Source organism: Odontomachus brunneus, unplaced genomic scaffold, assembly GCF_010583005.1.
Source record: "Odontomachus brunneus isolate Ranch 3 - 2012 unplaced genomic scaffold, Obru_v1 Obru_scaffold_001, whole genome shotgun sequence".
Taxonomy (NCBI): domain Eukaryota; kingdom Metazoa; phylum Arthropoda; class Insecta; order Hymenoptera; family Formicidae; genus Odontomachus; species Odontomachus brunneus.
In genome coordinates this window covers 7,588,688-7,608,355 of record NW_022639451.1, presented here as the reverse complement: position 1 = coordinate 7,608,355, position 19,668 = coordinate 7,588,688, and the positions used below count along the sequence as shown (strand labels likewise).

Here is a 19,668-nt window from a genome sequence, read left to right as displayed (position 1 = left end):
ATTTCAATAAAATATTGGCGACACACAATGGTTTACCCAATAATTTTAAATATATAAATAAGTGAAATTGCTATATATAAAATGATTAAAATATTGTCATAACTTTCAAACTTATAAAATTAATTACTGATATAAATCTCTTATTATATAAAATTACCTGGTCTGAAATTACACATTCACACAATAGCAATTTTATGTATAGAAAGAGATAATATATATTTATTATAAATATTCTATTAAATTATCTACTATTTATGTGTCATAGGACGTACTAAAAAAGTTTGTTTCTTATAATCATATTATCTAAGAATACAAGATATAATCGTCATATCATATTTCTTTAATAATTCTTAGTGTTATTAGTCACATAATTATAACATGAGAAATTGAGATTTCTCGTTCTTTATGTTATAATCCGATTTGACTATAAGAATCAGAAACGTTTAAGATGAAATTTACACTAAACTTTATTTAATGTTGGATTTTATTCGTTACCCTGAACCGCTTAAGTTAACTTAATATAACAAAAAAGTAAAGTATATATTTTACAATTATATAAAATGATTTATAAATTGTTTTAATACATCTGTAGAAACTAAAATAAGATATTGTACAAATTACGATGAACAGTAATTGAGAAATTGAGAAAAGACTGATGGAAGGAGAGAGAAAAGAACTGATTAAAAAAATAAACTATACTTTTTACTTACATGGCTCTGTGTATGTATATATGTGTGTGCGTGTGTGTGTAAAAGAGAGAGAGAGAGAGAAAATATAAAAGATATAAACTAAATATTTTCCATAGATTGTTATAGGATATATTTGTATTGATTGTTATTGTTCATCATAATATAATACTAATGACTAGACATCATGTTATGTTGCTATTTGTACTATCACACAAAGGCATAGCTGTGCCTTTATTTGCAATCACTTTGTTTCTTCAGCAAGTATTGCATCGGAAACAATGTGAAATTAAAAACATTCAAATAGCAACGTCCTATTGCAGGTACAATCTATATATATACATATATACATATAAATACATACATACATACATATATATATATATATATATATATATATATATATATATATATATATATACCTTTTTTCCTGACACATTAAAATATAGAAATTTATTTGTGATATGTTACATGTGTTTTTTTTTACAAAAATTAACAATGTTTATAACACTATTTATTAGGTTGAGGGTGTGTGCAAATATATTTTTTTTATAGAAAACAGAAAGGTACGAAAAAAATATGTTTTTACATCTACACACACAATCGTAAAACGCATTTAGTCTTTTGTTTCATAGATTTTATAGCAGTAAGAGATACTGCTTACACAAAGGAATAGGAAAAATAAAAATAAATAATAGAATTAAATAGTGGAATTTGTTAACCAATTATGTGTTGCAAGAATAAAAAACAAGAAATATTTAAAATTTCTATATCTGTATGAGAACATTTTGTGAGTACACTTAACTTTTTTTTATGTTATTAAAATATAAATTCACATGAACATTCACAAATATTTTATTGATTATGTATTTACACATTCACACGTTGAAATATATATATATATTACTTTCATAACTACTATAAAGTGCATTTATTGTATTAGTGCCATAGAAATCTTGTAATAATTGTAAAGTTTACATTTTTATTAACAATATTAATTTTACACAATTGATAACAAAAAAAGAAAAACAACTTTTTTTAGATCATAAATCAGAAACAAATAAATGGGCTAGTTATACTTGTTCCTAAAGTTTGAAGTAAATGATAGTATGTAACAGTTTATGCAACTACATTCAGTATAAATTAATATTAGTAGGCCAAATCGATTTCTAGTGTTATTCCTGTTTCCCATTTAAATTGTCAATTTCGCAATTTGATTTTAAGCAACTCTATTACAATTCAAGTGTCAAATAGTATAACAAAATTTAGATTGAATTTACGATTGAAATAAAAATAATAGATATATTTCAATTACAGCATGTAAAAAAAACTTAATTTAATTAATATAAATATAACTGGATATATATAAATATAACTTAATAATATATATGATGGAAAAAACTTTGTGCTACTAATTACCAATTGTGAAATAATAGATTGTGAAATAAATATATAATGTTCTTCAAATTTACTAGTGTTATTTCCGTAATTCGTGGTTTTAAGTTTTTCTCTTTTCCTTAATTTTTTATTCCTTTTCTTTAATTTGAGATTCTGTCAAATTCTGTTTTCTTGTCATGACTATACATTGCACAGTCGGAAACGAGGAAATATTTATAAGGTAAATATTTATAAGGTTATTTATTGTAAGGTATTATTTATTTTCTTATACACTCGGTTGATTTCAATTATACAGGGTGTCTGATAATTGTAACACACCAACTCCATAGCCGCCTTGCCGCGCGCTGACAGCGTCAAAGCGTCAAGACGCCATCGCGGCGGTCAGCGCGAGCCGCGTTACCGCTTAGCATCGACGCACACAGTTCGCCGCGGAGCGTCTATAGGCCGCGATGAATATGACAAACGCCAAACTTTACGCGGTTGTTACTAACAAACTAGACGCGTTATCGCTAAATGGAAGAGGACTTTTTTTATCCTCTCGCTTAGCTGTACGCCCCTATGGAGTTGGTGTATAATTATCAGACATCCTGTATATTTGGAGCAAATACTGTTTTTATTGTAAATGTTAAAAAAGGTCCAAAGTAAGAACCAAAACGTTAATTTTTTATTTATTTTTGAAAAATCTTTAACTGTTATAGCTATCATATACTGGTTATCTGCATCTGGTTGCAACTGGCCCATTTATTTATATAGTTTGTACCTGCAGAATGGTATGCTACATGAGTCATGTCATATAGTCTTGTTTGCAAAAGTAATTTTTGCTACCGATGTTCAATGATGAAACTCAAAATGCTATGATACAGTGACTATGAGATGATAGCTTGTACAGTATCTACCACAGGCTTACGACATACTGCGCATGTTTTCATGTTCTTTGCACACTCGGCACAAGCAACCAAGTGTCCACATGGTACAAATACCTTCCTTAATTCTCTATTATAACAGATTTTACACATTCTCGCATCATCGATTGGTTTGCCGTGCAAATTATTTGAGAATTTTACAGTAGATAATTGATCACTATTGAACTCGCTTGATTCAGCACAGAATTCTATACTCTCAAAGCCACTATCTTGAGAGCCTACTGAATTTTGAGAACTTGGTCCGGGATAACACTCATCATCAACTTTTTCATCTTCCTCTGTTACAGACTGTTTATAAGTTTCCTAAAAAGGCAAGTATTTTAGAATTAATATATTATTCACATTTAGGGATTATCTTATTCTTTTTGAAGTACAAATGCATGTAAAAAAAAAATATATATATGTTTTAAAAATAAAAGATTATATCTTATTAAATAATTACTTGTTTGTTGTTGGACTTTCCAGTAACTTTGTTTACATATTCCTGTCCTTGGACCATAAGTAAGTAACAACATTTAGAAAACCATTTGGCATGTTGTTCCCAAGGATCATCTTCTGGTTCCCAATCTTTTAATCCTCCTCCACAATAGTAGCATAGTGTTTGATCACCATTCCCTGTGTAATAAAAACCAGCGGCCGCCAATTGTTCCTTGGTTTGTGGCATTGATATAGGCCACATTTCAAATGTACGTAATCTATCATCGTAATTAGCAAACTGAGGATGTTTTGGATTCATTGAGTCTGTACGCCCTCCTAAATTAAGCGTCACTGTGTCTTGCATGTGCATGTTATTGTCCAAAGTAGAATTAGGACAGTATTCTATACCATAAGGTCCACACACATCTCTTCCTCTAGGCACAGATGGTGAAATCGTGCTAGGATCTACACCCTTAGGTATATTGCCGCACGGAATATTACGAATAAACCTACATTTTCCAGACCATCGTTGATGATCGACCATCGGGTCATCATCTGGCAGCCATTGGCTTATTTCCACATGACACTCAAAACATCTCACTTTGTCGCTCTCTCCTGTATAATAAAATCCTGCTGCCGCGAGTTTGTCTGGTCTTATAAATGGATATAGCCAGTTTTTGTAACTTTCTAAGCGTGCATCTTCAAAATGATAATCAATGCTGTCAATTTCATCAAAAAATATATCATTGTTTATAGGTGAGCTTGGTGGCAAATGTAGATTCGAAGTGGACTTAAAAAATCTATTTGTCAATATACTTTTGCGTTCAATGCACTCAGTCATTTTTATAAAATATTAGTGTTTCTTCACATTAGAACCTGTAAAAGAAAACAAATAGGTTAATAAACAGGTTAATAAGTTCTATCAATAAGTTAATAGGTTAATAAGTTCTGTCAAATAATAATTTGTTAATAATTTTAGTTGCGTGCATATATGTGTGTTTATATATGTAAAAGTATTTAAAAGAATTTATAGCTTAACTAAAACTACAAATAAGTTATTAAAAAAAAAAAATTATTTTTTAAAAATAAAATTTCCTCTATCAAGCGACACAGTAATATCGCGAAACCAAGTGTGAAATAACGCGGCCTACCGTGTATAATAATAATTAATTACGCGACAGTTTTAGTTGAATGTAGGTTAACTCTTCATTTCGGTTATAACGGCTGAATTGACGAAGTTTTAGAGGGACTTCGATTCCTTGGGTTTACATTACTTAATAAAACTGTCTTTACTTTTTCTCTACGTGCTCCAGAAGCTGAGCTATCTTAGCTCAAAGTCTGAAATCGTGAATTTACGCGTAAGAAACGTCGTCTCCTCAACACAGAAATGTCCGTTGACTATGTTCTCCGTTAGATGGCGGGGTGGCAAGAGTGTTACTAGAATCCCTCAAACAGAGACTAGCTATTGGCCCGAAAAATGGCGGCAATGAATATGTGTGAGCTGGTGAGAGAATACGTGATCTATTAAATGTGTGCGTGTATATCGATCTGGGGTTTGATTCTTGACGGTATGTGAATGAGATATGCATGCGAAAATGTATAGTTCACGTTACGTATACCAGGTTGATTGATAAGTTTTTAGAATGACACATTAGTGGTGTTGCCACCTCCAATACGCCGTGAATTTCCAGTAGTGCCAACCTTCAAACCTCTCACTACACAGTTGCAGCTATGACAAACAGTATATTTTTGACAACCATCGAAAGCACATAACCTCTGATATTTTGTAAAAATGGAAAAAACTGAAATTCATGCAGTGACTAAATATTTCTATTTAAAAAACTTGCAACCGCAAGAAATGACTGAAAACTTCCAAAAAACTTTGGGGGAATCTGCTCCGTCAAATGCAACCGTATATAACTGGATTGTTGCGTTTAAACGTGGTCGTACCAGCACATCGGATATACGACGCAGTGGTCGTCCAAATGAGGTGATTACACTAGAAATGAGTGGAAAAATCTATGATGTCGTGTTGGATGACCCCAAAGTGAAAATGCGTGAACTGGGCATTTCATCTGAACGTGTATTCAATATCCTACACGAATATTTGGGTATGAGAAAGCTAACTGCAAGATGGATGCCGCGATTGCTAACAATCGATCAAAAACGTAAACGAGTTCGCACTTCTCAGCATTGGACATATTTAGGCGCAAATCGAAGGAATTTTTGCGTCGATACATAACCGTTGATGAAACATGGATCCACCATTATATACCTGATTCGAAACAACAATCGGCACAAGGAGTTCCAAAAGATGGAAGTGCTCCGAAGCGACGAAAGACGCAACAATCGGCTGGAAAGGTTTTGGCCACTTGGGATACATATGGAATAATCCTCATCGATTATCTTGCAAAAGGAAGAACAATCACAGGAGAATATTATGCATCATTGTTGGACCGATTGAATGATGAAATCAAGAAAAAATGGCCTCATTTAATGAAGAAAAAAATTCTCTTTCATCAAGACAATGCACCAACTCACAAATCAGTAAGAGCAATAGCAAAATTGCTCCCACATCCACCGTATTCTCCAGATCTGGCCCTGTGTGACTTCTATCTGTTTCCAAATCTTAAAAGATGGCTCCAGGGAAAAAGATTTGCTTCAAATAAAAAGGTTGAATGGGAAACAGACGCATATTTTGGCGGTTTAGAAAATTCTTATTATTTAGAAGGCTTAAAGAAGCTAGAAACTCGTTGGACTCGGTGTATTGAGCTAAAAGGAGATTATATTGAAGAATAAAGTTGAGTTCTGCTAACAAAATGTATTTTCATTTTCATTCTAAGGACTTATCAATCAATCTGGTAGATTTTTGCATGCGTATCTCATTTGCACACCGTCAAGAATCGGGCGCCTGCAATATCAATTGTATAACATGTAAATAACATTATATTTTATCAATTTAATATCACATAACGTAAAATGAACAATTAACAACTTGCACTTGCAATTACACTTGCACACATTTATGTATCTTTAAATAAAACTTATAACAACAATACAAGTAATCTCTATTTATTAAAATTACCTAGTAAATATATATATATTTTTTTTTAACTAATTATTTAGTATATTACCTGAATAATAATATCTCAGGACTAGTTGTTTTTTATTTCTTTCGAGATTATATAACGTGTGATTTATTATTGACTATATGTAATATTTTCAAGAATTTACATTATATATTTTAAAGGATATACATGTATATATCTTTATTTATCATTATTATTTGAGCGATAAACTATACATTCGCAGAGTGCGACAATATCTCAATTCATATTTTATGCCCGTTCGTGCTTGGTGAGCACAGCTCCGTATTGGTCCGCCATTTTTCGACCCATCATTCTGTGTGTCAATCACGTGGAGACCTCCCAATGGGCAGTCTCTGTTTGAGGGTCTCTAAGTGTTACGATTACCGATTTACCGACTTGTAACTGTCATCGCGGCGAAGTCGAGTGACAGTTCGCGTGTATGAGAATGGGGTTATAACGAGGTTATACTTATACGCCCATATTCTGAACTCTCTTTTATCGATAAAAGTGCCTTGAATATAGCTTCTCAGCCAATCAGGTGGCTCCTAAGCCTCTTTTATAGATAAAAAAGGATCGAAAATATGGGCCTTAATGAATAATAGTTTTAAAAGTTGCGAAGTATGTTTACCATGATAATTTTGTAGAAAAGCTATAGAGTTAACAAGGATAATATCAGATAATATCAGATAAATATTGGCGAATGCATAAAAATATATAACGATGTAAAACTTGAATACTTTGTGTTGTTTTTATTTTTTATAGCTAAATTAAATAATAAGGAAATAAAAGAGGAAGGAAAAGAAAAGGAAAAGAAAAAGAGAAAAGAGAGAATGTGCGAGAAGAAACGAAGAGGAGACAGCAAAAATGAAGATAAATGATAAGATGGTAAAAAAAAACATAAGAAAGCGAGATGGAAAGACAAGAGGAATATATGAGTGAATAAGAGAATGAATAAATAAAAGGATAGATAATGAATAAATAAATTTTTTTATTTGCCGCGATAATAAATAAGTACTCATACAGCACAAGATCTCCTGGGGACGTCTCAGAGATGTCCTGAGGACGTTTTATGGACGTTCTCTGGACATTCGTGCTGTTAGGATATTACTTCATATAATATAGGATAACTTATAAGGATATAGAACTAGGATACTTTTTATGTTGTTTGTATTTTTATTATTTTTAAACAAGGTAAGAAGAAAGGAAATAAGAAAGCAAGGACAGAAAGCGGAAAGAAAAAGAAAAAAATATAAGGAGAGAAGATAGTACACAGACAGATCAGGAACAGAAAATAGAAACGAAGCAAGAAGATAGAAAATAGAGAGATATAAGATAGTAAAATAAGAACGGTTATTTTTTAAAAGTAATTTATTATTATTACTCTTTATTAATCAGAAAAGTATGTTGTTATCGTTACTTGAATACTTTGTGTCGTTTTTACTTTTTATAGCTAAAATAAATAATAAGGAGATAAAAGAGAAAGAAAAAAAGGAGAAGAAAAGAAACAGAGAAAAGAGAGAATATGCGAGAAGAAATGATAAGACAGAAAAAATGAAAATAAATAAAACTATAAGAGAGCAAGATGGAAAGACAAGAGGAATATATGAGTGTGTAAGACAATGAATAAATAAAAGTATAGATAATAAAGAAATAAATAAATTTTTTCTGTTTGCCGCGATAATAAATAAATATTGCTTTACATAATATAGGATAATTTATAAAGATGTAGAACTAGGATACACTTTATGTTGTTTGTAGTTGTATTGTATTGTAGTTTTATTATTTTTAAACAAGATAAGAAGTAGGGAAGAAAGAAAGGAAATACAGAAAGCGGGAAAAAGAAGAAAATATAAGGAGAGAAGATAGATATGTAACAGAAAATAGAAACGAAGTAAGAAGATAAAAATAGAGTGCAAGATAATAAAATAGGAAAAGTTACTTTTTAAAAGTAATTTATTATTATTACTCGTTATTCACCAAAAAAGTACGTTGTTACTGTTACATTTCATTATTAAACAGAAAGGAAGAGACAGTGTTGTAAAGAGAGAAAGGAAGAGACTGTGTGTGAGAGAGAGAGAGGGGACGGGAAAAGGAGAGAAAGCGAGAGAGAGGCGGAAGAAGGAGAATCAGAGAAAGAGAGCTAAATACAGTAAATATTGAACTATTAGAAGAAAAACAGTAAGAAAAATAAATACGGTGACAATAAAAAAGTAAAAAGAAAAAGGAGATATATATGTATTACGATTACGATTTACCGACTAGTAATTTATTAAATTAAATAGGCTGTATAGAATATACAGTCGAATATAATGTCGGAATATAAATAATAAAATAATAAATAAATAAGAAATAATAAGAAATAAATAATAAAATATAATAAAATTAAATATGATAACGTAAATACAAAAAATAAAGAATAAAACAATAAATAAATAAATAAATACAAATAAATACAAATAAATACAAATAAACAATAATAATAATAAAAGAAAGAGGGAGGGGGAGAGAAAAAGACAGAGAGATAGAGATACATTTTTTATAAAAATGAATTATTCTAAAATAAAATTTAAAGGACCTGCTTTTTATGTACACCTTAATATTTAAAATGTCCAAGTTCACCGTATAAAGTTATTAACAAAGAAACTCGTTTTCAGATTAATATTATTTTGTAAAAAAATGTGATATAAAAACAAAATTATTAAAAAAAAAAAAAAAGCCAAGTGCACACGCACCTTAGCATTACTTGTCTTTACAAAAAAAGAATCGTTATAAATAAATTACAACAAAAGTACAGCTAAAAGATATTTAAAGAATTATTATTAAAATAATCTTATTTAGAGATCAATTGTACTATCGCGAATACTCTATTGAAAAATACAAGACAATTTTATACTCTCTACAAAAGTAATATTATCAAGAGGTTTACGCCAATTGCGAATGATTAATTACTTTAATTTTTACTTTTATAAACATGTGTGGTTTTGGCTATATAATATATCTATAAATTAAATATATAATTAATATATTAGTAATATATTATTAAATGAAAAATAAAGTAATTAGAGAAATACAATAATATTAAAAAAAATTATAATAACTTACACAAAAAGCTCTTGACGTGCCTTTTTTTATAGGCAAGCATCTCTTATTTTAATTACTATCGAAATATTATATTGATTATCGATGTAATATTAAAATCTATTTTATAAACCCGAGAAGTGGGCCGTATCCCACATAGCACGTAATATCACAGTAATATTGCAATATCACAATAATATTACATGTTATAATGTAATATTATAGTAATATTATTGATATGTTATTTTGTAATATTGCACAGTAATATTATAGTAATATTGTTTTGTAGTTAATATATTAAATCCTAAGTAGCAAGATATTGTTAAATAACATTTTCATTACGTCATTAAAATGTTATTAAAACGTCATGTAATGTTATTTGGCACGTTATATATCGTATTGAAGTATAAATAATATATTTCAAAGGTAATATATTTTTTGTAATATGACAAATATCTTTTTTGTTAATATTATTCACAAGAGGAACTTCCTTTCTTCGGGTCACTGATTTTACTAAACTTTTGTAGAAATATAATATTGATATAGAAGTAACAAACGCTATTCGGAGACTATGCAATTCTCAACCGTTTCCGAGAAATTGCGGTTTGAAATTTAACAAGCTCCTTTAGTTCCATTGTAGTAGAACACAAATCGAGCAGCGGCGCAGCGCAGCGGACTAGACGCCACGCTATAAGTCTGCACGTTAAGTGTTCCAAGCTAGTTCGAGGCCGATTCGGTTTAGTTTTTTTTTTTATACAATTCTTTATTGATGCAAATAAAAATATGTAATATATAAAATAATACGCAGACAAATCCTTTATACAATTGAACATTTTTATTACAACAATGACTGTGATATATTACAGTAATATTACTGTGACGCGTTTTCGCGGACATTGTAATATTACCATGATATCTTAGTAATATTACAGTAATATTTCTGCTATATTTCATTGTAATATTGCAATGGAAATGTGATATTACTGTAATATTATGTGCTATGTGGGATGGCATACAGAAATAAGTAGCTCCGTGTGTGCGTACGTGTACGTGTGCGCTCGTCCATTTCCTTCGCCGGCCGCGGCAAGCCATATGTCCCGCCTGTCGCGTCGCGCGCTCTAATTTGTCCAACTATTTTTATTAATATCTCGAAATTTTACATGGTTATTTGAAAAATGATCTCTACAATTTTTGTTCAGTTTTATCTGTACTACTTATATTTTTCTTTTGGCACACCTTACGCGGGACACCCTATATACATACATATATACATATGTACAGCTACGAGACACAGCATAGCTATGGGCGGAGGGATGCAGAGAGTCGCGATTTGCATGTATCACGGTCGCGCGCCGGCCCGAGCGTTTATTTGCTCATACAAAATAATTAATTACTCGAAAACTATTGCGAATTTCGCAAAATGGTATTTGACTTTTCTGTTCCGTTTAATCTGTTCTACTTTCCTACAAATTGTGTCAAGAAAGATTCCGGACACCCTATATATATGTATGTATGTGTGTATATATATACATGTGTGTGTGTGTGTATGTGTGTGTATAAAGATGTGCGAATAGTTTGATCAATATCTTGCTCTATATTTATCTTAAATTTATATTTTAGTGAATATGAAATTCTTGTTATATAGTTGTAAATTTAAAAACGTAGTTTCATGGGCTTTCTACAATAAGCCGTTAAGTCCATCATACATAAAATGACATAGCTGCATATGTACAGCATAAGATCGTATAGACCAATGAACATCGAGTATTATGCCGCCATATTGATGCTTGATGCTCAATACTCGATGCTCATTGGTCCATACAGTCTTATGCTATGCACATGCAATTATGCCATTTCATGTGCGATGGACTTTACACACAACTGCCATAGCCGTAACGTAAGAATTGACCAATCATATTGAGAATCGTCGAATCGTAAGATCGCCATTTTGATGGGTACTCGATCATAATTGGTAAATTCTTACGGTACGTCTTACGTCACAGTTATGACAATTTGTGTGTGAAAGCCCTTAGGTCCATCTACAATTGAAAATCGTACGTCGTAGCAGTAAGAAATTGATCAATCATATTGTATTTCTACAAGAATAATCGACTGGTTAATTTAAGTGATTGGTTAATTTTCTTACCGACTCGCAACTTGCAACCATATAACCATACTGGAAGGCTCAATGTCTACCCCCTCCATGGTACCAAACGGTCAGAGAGAGATAGTCTAATTGGGACTCATTGCCTCTTTCAAGCGTAAATCACCGTGACTACCCTTACGAAAAAAAAACTCAAATTTTGAAATTAATTTGTGGATTGACCATCAAATTTGAAGGTTGACCACAAAAGTTGAGTATTAACCCTGAAAATTTGGGAGTAGACTCTCAAATTTTCAGGGTAGATCCCAAATGATTTGGTGTCAACTCCCTAATTTTGGTGTTGACTCTCAATGAGTAGTGTTGAACGTGAAACTTTCAGGATAGATCCAAAATTATTCGGTGTCAATCCCCAAATTTCGGTGTTGACTCTCAATGAGTAGTATTAAACCTGAAACTTTCAGGGTAAAGGTCAAACGATTCGGTGTCAACTCCCAAACTTTAACTCCTAAATTTTAAATGTTAACATTTAATCTTTCACATTAGACCTCCAAATGTTTCGGTGCCAACTGACAAGTTTTGATGTTAATCCCGAACGGTAAATAATTAAAATAAATAAATCTAAATAAATCCCAGAGTTTTATTCGCACGAGCAATAGTTATCTTTATATGCTGGACAAACGTAAGGTCGGATAGCACAGAGAACTCAAAAAGAATTCAGTTGTATGTCACAATTCTGAGTTTATTTTTAAATGCAAAAGGAATTCTTCAAAGTTCAGTTCAGTGAAAAGAATTCTTTTTACATCTAAAAATGAATTCAGAATTGGTGACATATGACTGAATTCTTTTTGAATTTTCTGTGCTATCTGGGAAGATAATAACATACTTGTTTTACATAATTGATGAAATAACGTATTAATGAGTAACTAAAAAAAATGTTTTTAAAAATATATTGAAATAATACATATATCCTGACTTTCATTCAGACTATCATTTTCGGTGTTACTATCCCATACAGCACAGAAGCTTGCAGCAATATTGCTACAACGTTGTAACATTGCATATTGCATAATATATTTTACTTATTTATTAATTATTTCTGTTACCCAATGAGCAAACAATATTTAAAAAAACATTTTTAAAAAATTTTAAGACATTTTTAAAATGTTAAAGATAATGGGTCAAGTTCTCTTTTTTCATTAAAATAACGTTTTTTACCGTTTGGAAGATTGTTTTGTTTTTTAATATTTAATAAACTTTTTTTTAACATTTAAAAAATGTTTCTAAATGTTAACATTTAACATTCAAAAAATATGTTCTAAATGTTAAAATAAACGTTTATTAAATATTAAAAATTAAAACATTTTTCTAAACGTCAAAAAACGTTAAAAAACATCTTTTTAATGAAAAAAGAGAACTTATCCCATTATTTTTAACATTTTAAAAATGTTTCTTTAAATTATTTTTAATTGTAATGTTTTTTAATCTCAACACCTAGGTAAACATATTTTACATAAATATTTTATGCATATATCTCTGATTTCTCTTTTATTATTATATATGAAATATTTCAAGTACAAATAGTTTATATTTTGTAATTGTACTAAATAATATTGTAAGAAAACTATAATTAGTATTTCGGCTGCATATGGGGAAAATAAAAAGCATTTACAAGTAACACTAGGGAAGTGATAATTACCGATTTTCCTGAAACTGCGCATACAAGTAGTTCTTCAAAAACTATTAGACACGTATTTTTTTGTTTTTCCCCAAAAACGAATTTTGGGGTAGAAATCGCCCCTACAAATTTTGGTGGGGGGGTAAGAGGTACTTTACAAACAGTTTGTAGGATTCGTATGAAATTTGGTATCTAGGGCTTTTTGGCTTCGCTGATTTCGAATTTGAAGTCAGTTTTTGAAAATTCAAAATGGCGGATCCAATATGGCGGACGGATTTTCATTTTTTTAAGGATTTCTATGAAACATGGTATCTAGGGGTTTTTGGCCTTGCTGATTACGAATCTAAAGTCAATTTTCGAAAATTCAAAATGGCGGATCCAATATGGCGGACGGATTTTAATTTTATTAAGGATTTCGCTGAATGTAGTTCAAAGAAGAATTTTTGATTCTTATTCAGCGACTGAAGAAGATCGAAAATTCTAAGTTTCATAAAAACCTAGTTTTGTTTAAAAATCTGTTCGCCATATTAGATCCACCATTTTGAATTTTCAAAAACTGACCAGATTCGTAATCAGCGAGGCCAAAAACCCCTATATACCATGTTTCATAGAAATCCTTAATAAAATTAAAATCCGTCCGCCATATTGGATCTGCCATTTTGAATTTTCGAAAATTGACTTTAGATCCGTAATCAGCGAGGCTAAAAACCCCTACATGGTATGTAGGGAAATTGACATCAGATATTGCCATTAAATGGTTTTCTGATGTTTTCTTACCAAATGCTGGAACGAATTCCGTTCTTTTATTAGATTCTTGGACTGGCCAAACTAAAACCAAATTTGACAATATAGATAGAGGAAATAAAAGTGTCAAAATTCTGACGATTCCAGCTGGAACTACTAGCTTAATTCAGCCACTGGACGTTTACGGTTTTAGATTATGGAAAAATTTTTTAAGACAATTTTCAGACATAGTAATTCTATATGGCTATGATGTCAACTTACACTTGAGAAACAATGTCCTTAAAATACAGTCCTTAATCCATAATCAATTTTCCTCTCCTAAATTTCGAAATTTGTTCAAATACGCTTGGTGGAAAAGTAGGTATTGCAGGTATTGCAATATATTGCAGAAAAACCAGAAAAATGCGAAACTCCCGTAGATTTCTGTTTCAAAAATTGTAATATCATCTGTAAATTTTGCAAAGATGTTGGACTAATTAGATGTGCTTGGTGTAATGCATCAATGTGCATGCAACACTTTTTTGCAATTACAGATGATAACCCTCCACATTATTGCACCAATTTTATAGAGTACCCGATATTGTGAGAGGCAAGGGGACTCACAGCAAAAACCTTCCGAAAAGTGAGAGGTAAGGGGATTCACTTTTAATAAAGCACCCCAATGGGAACAAAAAGCTACTACGTCCACGTCGTTGCTCCTGGGAAATGCTAAAAGTAGTTCAAAAAAGAATTTCTGATTCGTAATCAGCGAGGCCAAAAACCCCTAGATACCAAATTTCATACGAATCCTACAAACAGTTTGTAAAGTACCTCTTACCCCCCCCTCCCACCAAAATTTGTAGGGGCGATTTTTACCCCAAAATTCGTTTTTGGGGAAAAACAAAAAAATACGTGTCTAATAGTTTTTGAAGAACTACTTGTATGCGCAGTTTCAGGAAAATCAGTAATTATCACTTCTCTAGTGTTACTTGTTAGTATCAATTGAAGAAATAGCGCAGCAGCCTAGGTGGTAGACTAGTAGGAACCTGGAGGTTTCTGAGGTCTCGAGTTCGCGTCTGCCCAGTACTGAGTAAATTTTTAGGTATGAAAATAGTGAGAAATCAAATAAAAAAGCTAAATTTCATTTAAAATCAACATAAGCTGACTAGTTGCAATCATTTCTGCAAGATATATTTTTCCGTTTAGGGCTTACACTTATTTAAGGTTTTTGTTTAAGGTTAACCCTTATTTCGGTGTTGACCGTCAATTGACGATCCGAATTTACACTAAACATTTGAGGGTTTTTTCGAGAGTATTTTTATACCCAAAATTAAGTGTTTTTTTCGTAAGGGTAAAAATATGTGAGCGACAAACTGATCGGTATCACTCGTTATTCGATAAAATAAAACTGCTGTCGCTATTAGTACGCGTTATATAAAGGAATCGTGTCATTTATTCTCTCTTACATATATATTATATATAAATATGCTGTTTTGATGTATGGGAATTTGATGTGTGGAAGTTAATGTTTTCAGAGTGGGTAGTATATTGAGTCATGTGGTACCTCGAGTTGGTTAGACAAGGGTATACTGTCTCCACTCAACTATCTCTTTCTGACCATTCGAGAACAAAAGAGTGAGCCTTCCAATATGGTTATAGTTCAATGGTTACGACTAACGGCTTATTGTAGAATGTGTTTTAGACAAACTCGTCGTATGACACGTGAAATAGCATCCTTATACCCGTATTCATAGTCGGGTAATATTATATTATTATTCCTTTCAGATACCTAATAGCCAATGAAATAATCAGTACATCATCTGAAGATGAACTTAAGACGGTCTTAAATATAAGATCCGATTATGAATACCAGCCATAATCAGGTCTTAGCCCTTGTCCACAACCTTTCATTACGACGTAAGCTGTAAGAAACTGACCAAACATGGTCGATTTTTAGGAGAATAATCGACTGTAATTGGTCAATTTCTTATGGCTTATGTCTTAAAGCAAGGTTATGGACAAGGGTTTATATTTAAGGTCTCCTTAAGTTCATCTTCAGATGCTCTATAGCCAATAAAATGTTCCATACAGTATCTGAAGATGAACTTAAGGAGGTATTAAATATAAGGCCTGATTATGAATACAAACATTAGTTTATCCGGGGTCCATTAATGATGTCACAAGATTCTATTAAGGCCGATTTATGATAGCCGTAACTGTTAACTTGTGCTGTCCATCCATAAGAAATAGATCAATCCATAAGAAATAGATCAATTGCAGTTGACTATTCTTGTAATAATCGACTGCAATTGGTCAATATCTTATGGATTATAGCATAAGTTAATGGTTACGACCATCATAAATCGGTCTTTAGCCAACCACAAAATTTGCACAAAAATATTTGACTAATGAACTTGGATTTAATAACCCAAGGGGGTTATTAAACCCCCTTGGTTAAGGGTCGATTAATCCAAGTCCAGTCGAATATACTATTAAATATAAGAACAATAAGCCATTAGTTATAAACCGCAAGTAAATTGACCAATCATAGTCGATTATTTTAAAAAATAATGTCAGTCAACTTGTCTGCGATTTATGACTAATAGTACATTATAGAAGGCCCATAATACGTGATAGAAAAGTTATGTATTGACACATTATGCTAGTGACATGTTAGGAAATTACAGAAAAAGTTTACAGGGCTGCGTTCAAAAATTTTAAGTTCATTCTACAATAGCAATAAGAAGTAGAAAGTAAAGCCCATTCTACAATAGCAGTAAGCAGTAATAAGTAGGAGTAAGAAATTGACTATTCGCAGTCGAATGTGAGAAAAATAATCAACTATGATTGGTCAATTTCTTACTCTTACTTTCTATTTCTTACTACTATTGTAGAATGGATTATCAGCAGATATACTAAAATTCACTTAACCAATCATAATAAAGAAATCTTAATTCTGTTTGTTCTGATTGATCAATTAAATACTACTCTACCTTTCGAGTTTTGGAACGTATCCCAAAGATGTAATTCTGTAGCTCGTTAACTGTCCTTAAGAACAATGTCATTAATTATGTCGTGAATTTTTTTTAACATACACTATGCTTGCGCAACGTTAACGACAAATTGTTAACGACAGTTAACGAGTTACAGAATCGCACTGCTGATAATTCTGCTACGTATGATATTTCTACACCAATTTATGCACACAGAAACGCACTGTGACGATCGTCACACGGATAGACAAAGCGTCTCTGTGCGCATAAATGGTGAGAGAAGCACTTGTGCGTCGTGTTCAAAATCGTATCACTGATGTCCGTTTCTATCAACACTGGTTAGCTCAACCAGCTAGTTATTCCAAAGAAATTGACCAACCGTATTTAGTTAAAATTGACAGATTGACAGATGCGATTGGTCAATTCCGTTGGAATAACCAGGAAGGTTGCATTCTAAAACGTCCTTTTTGAGAAAATTTTACTCAATACTCTATAATATATGTAATGTGAATTATAGGTATTGAGTAAAATTTTTCTCAAAAAAGATGTTTTAGAAAGTAACCCAGGTTAAGTTAACCAAAGTTGATAGAAATGAGCATAAAACTAGTGTGGCTGATCATGTAGACTTTTGGTTAGTATAAGCTACCTATATTAAATAAATACTGATGTGCCATATAGTAGGCATAGTATCACCATAGTATAAGAACACTATTAAAAAAAAAAAAGAACTCTATGTTTCAATCAATTTTAAGACAAATTCTGATTGGCATTCCAATATTCACTGCTAATATTGAAAATCTAGTATATATAACATAAACTATAGATTTTCAATATTGGCATTGAATATTAGAACACCACTTCTGTCTCATATCAAATAAATATCTCAATGCTTAACTTATAACGTAATTATAGATTAATTCTGATTATTATTCAGTTTGTCTATGTATATGTATCTATTGATTTTATTTATATATATGTATCTATCGATTGCGCTAATACATGTTTCATATTACCATTGTTACTTTATGTGCAATATTATATGTACCAAACATTATCCTTGAAGTATGATATATTTAGAAAGTGCAAGCAGAATTTTTAAATCATACAGACTTACGTAAGACTGTTAGTTAGATTATCAGTAAGGTTGTTAGATACACATACAGTTTTAAAAATAAAGTAAAAAATAAAAAAAGAGATGTTAGTTTTTAATAGTATCTCGTTAGTTAATTTGTTCAGGTTGATTTTTCCTTTACTCAAATATGCAATGGGCATGAATATTCTGAATCTTCTTTTATCGATAAAAGTGCCTTAAATGTAGCTTCTCAGCTAATCAGGTGGCTCCTAAGCTTCTTTTAAAGGCTCATTTATCGTTAAAAGAGAACTCAGAATACGGGCCATTATCGTTCGATACGATATTTCTCCACGCACATATAAAAAATATGCACACACATGCATAAAATATACACATACACCTACATGTTCAGTGACCACTAAGCACATGCGCGTGCGCACATTGTGATATTGCAAATGATATTACAATCGGCTGTCCACGAAGCAGTTTCTACAAACGAAGCCGTTGATAAGAAATTTACTTCTTCCACACACAACGAACGCCACTAGAGGAAACACGCTCACGTCAGCTGCGGCATCAAGTATGCGATTGCGACGTTGCCGCAACACGGTCGTATGTATATCCCTCCTATTGGAAAGTGAATTGTGATAGCAGGGACGGTGATAAACAACGTGAGACCCGCATTGCTACATTTATCTCTTTGAGCAGCAAAAATTTTTTTTTAATTTTTAATAGCTAATTGTTAAAATTTTTAATTAGAAACAATAAAATTAATTTAATTAGAAATAAAATTAAAGACAATACTCTTTTCAAAATAAGAACACGTTTAGTAAATTAACTGTAGTATTACAAGAGAAATAATTACGCGTAAATTAAATATTACAAGTTAGTTATTAATTAGTTGTAATAAAAATCTTTGTTTGGTACTAGAAAATTACAGAGTTGAGATAAAAACACAAAATTGCATAAATATATTCATATCAGTTAGAAATATTTTCACATCAGTTCTAAATTTTTCTTTTCTTTAGGAGAAAGGCAAAATTACGTGTATAAAGAAATACATGAATAAAGAAATATTGTTTAACATTAATGTCATAATATCGCTATGAAAATGGTCTATTAATAAGAATGCTTGTTCTAATAAATTATACGGTTCTTTGATTGAAATTAGGTGATATAAGAAAATATAAAAACCAATTGCAAATCTAATTTGCATATATTTATAATGTTAAAACTATGTATAATTTTAACCGATAATTATAATTTTATAATTTTTTAATTTTATAATTTTCGATTAATTTTATAATTTTATAATATTTTGACTAAAAATAACCATAATATATAGTCAAAACATTCCGATGTTAAAATAATTTATATTGTAAATTGTGTGTACTGTAGTATGTTATGTATAGTATGTGTAGTTATGAACACATTTTATAAATTATAATGTTCAATTATAATTTCTTTTCTTACATGAAGTGATAGCTGCACTCTATTCTGCCCCCCCCCC

The 19,668-nt window shown here is 31.0% G+C and overlaps 1 protein-coding gene and 1 pseudogene across 2 annotated transcripts in view; one reads left to right on the top strand and one right to left on the bottom strand.

Annotated features, from left to right (window-relative positions):
* Positions 1-319: 319 nt before the first annotated feature.
* LOC116846634 (E3 ubiquitin-protein ligase XIAP-like) overlaps positions 320-19,668 on the bottom strand; it is a 22,629-nt gene continuing 3,280 nt past the window's right edge. The window contains exons 2-4 of one of the 2 annotated variants that reach the window (XM_032820855.1): positions 18,563-18,785; positions 3,450-4,300; positions 320-3,310 (exon numbers count right to left, since the gene is read on the bottom strand). In XM_032820855.1, the coding sequence (XP_032676746.1) occupies positions 2,951-3,310; positions 3,450-4,265 (1,176 nt within the window). In that variant the 5' untranslated portion in view covers positions 4,266-4,300; positions 18,563-18,785 and the 3' untranslated portion in view covers positions 320-2,950. The remainder of the gene's footprint in view (positions 3,311-3,449; positions 4,301-18,562; positions 18,786-19,668) is intronic. The other variant, XM_032820767.1, reaches the window with a different exon arrangement.
* On the top strand, positions 5,283-6,223 carry LOC116850032 (annotated as a pseudogene).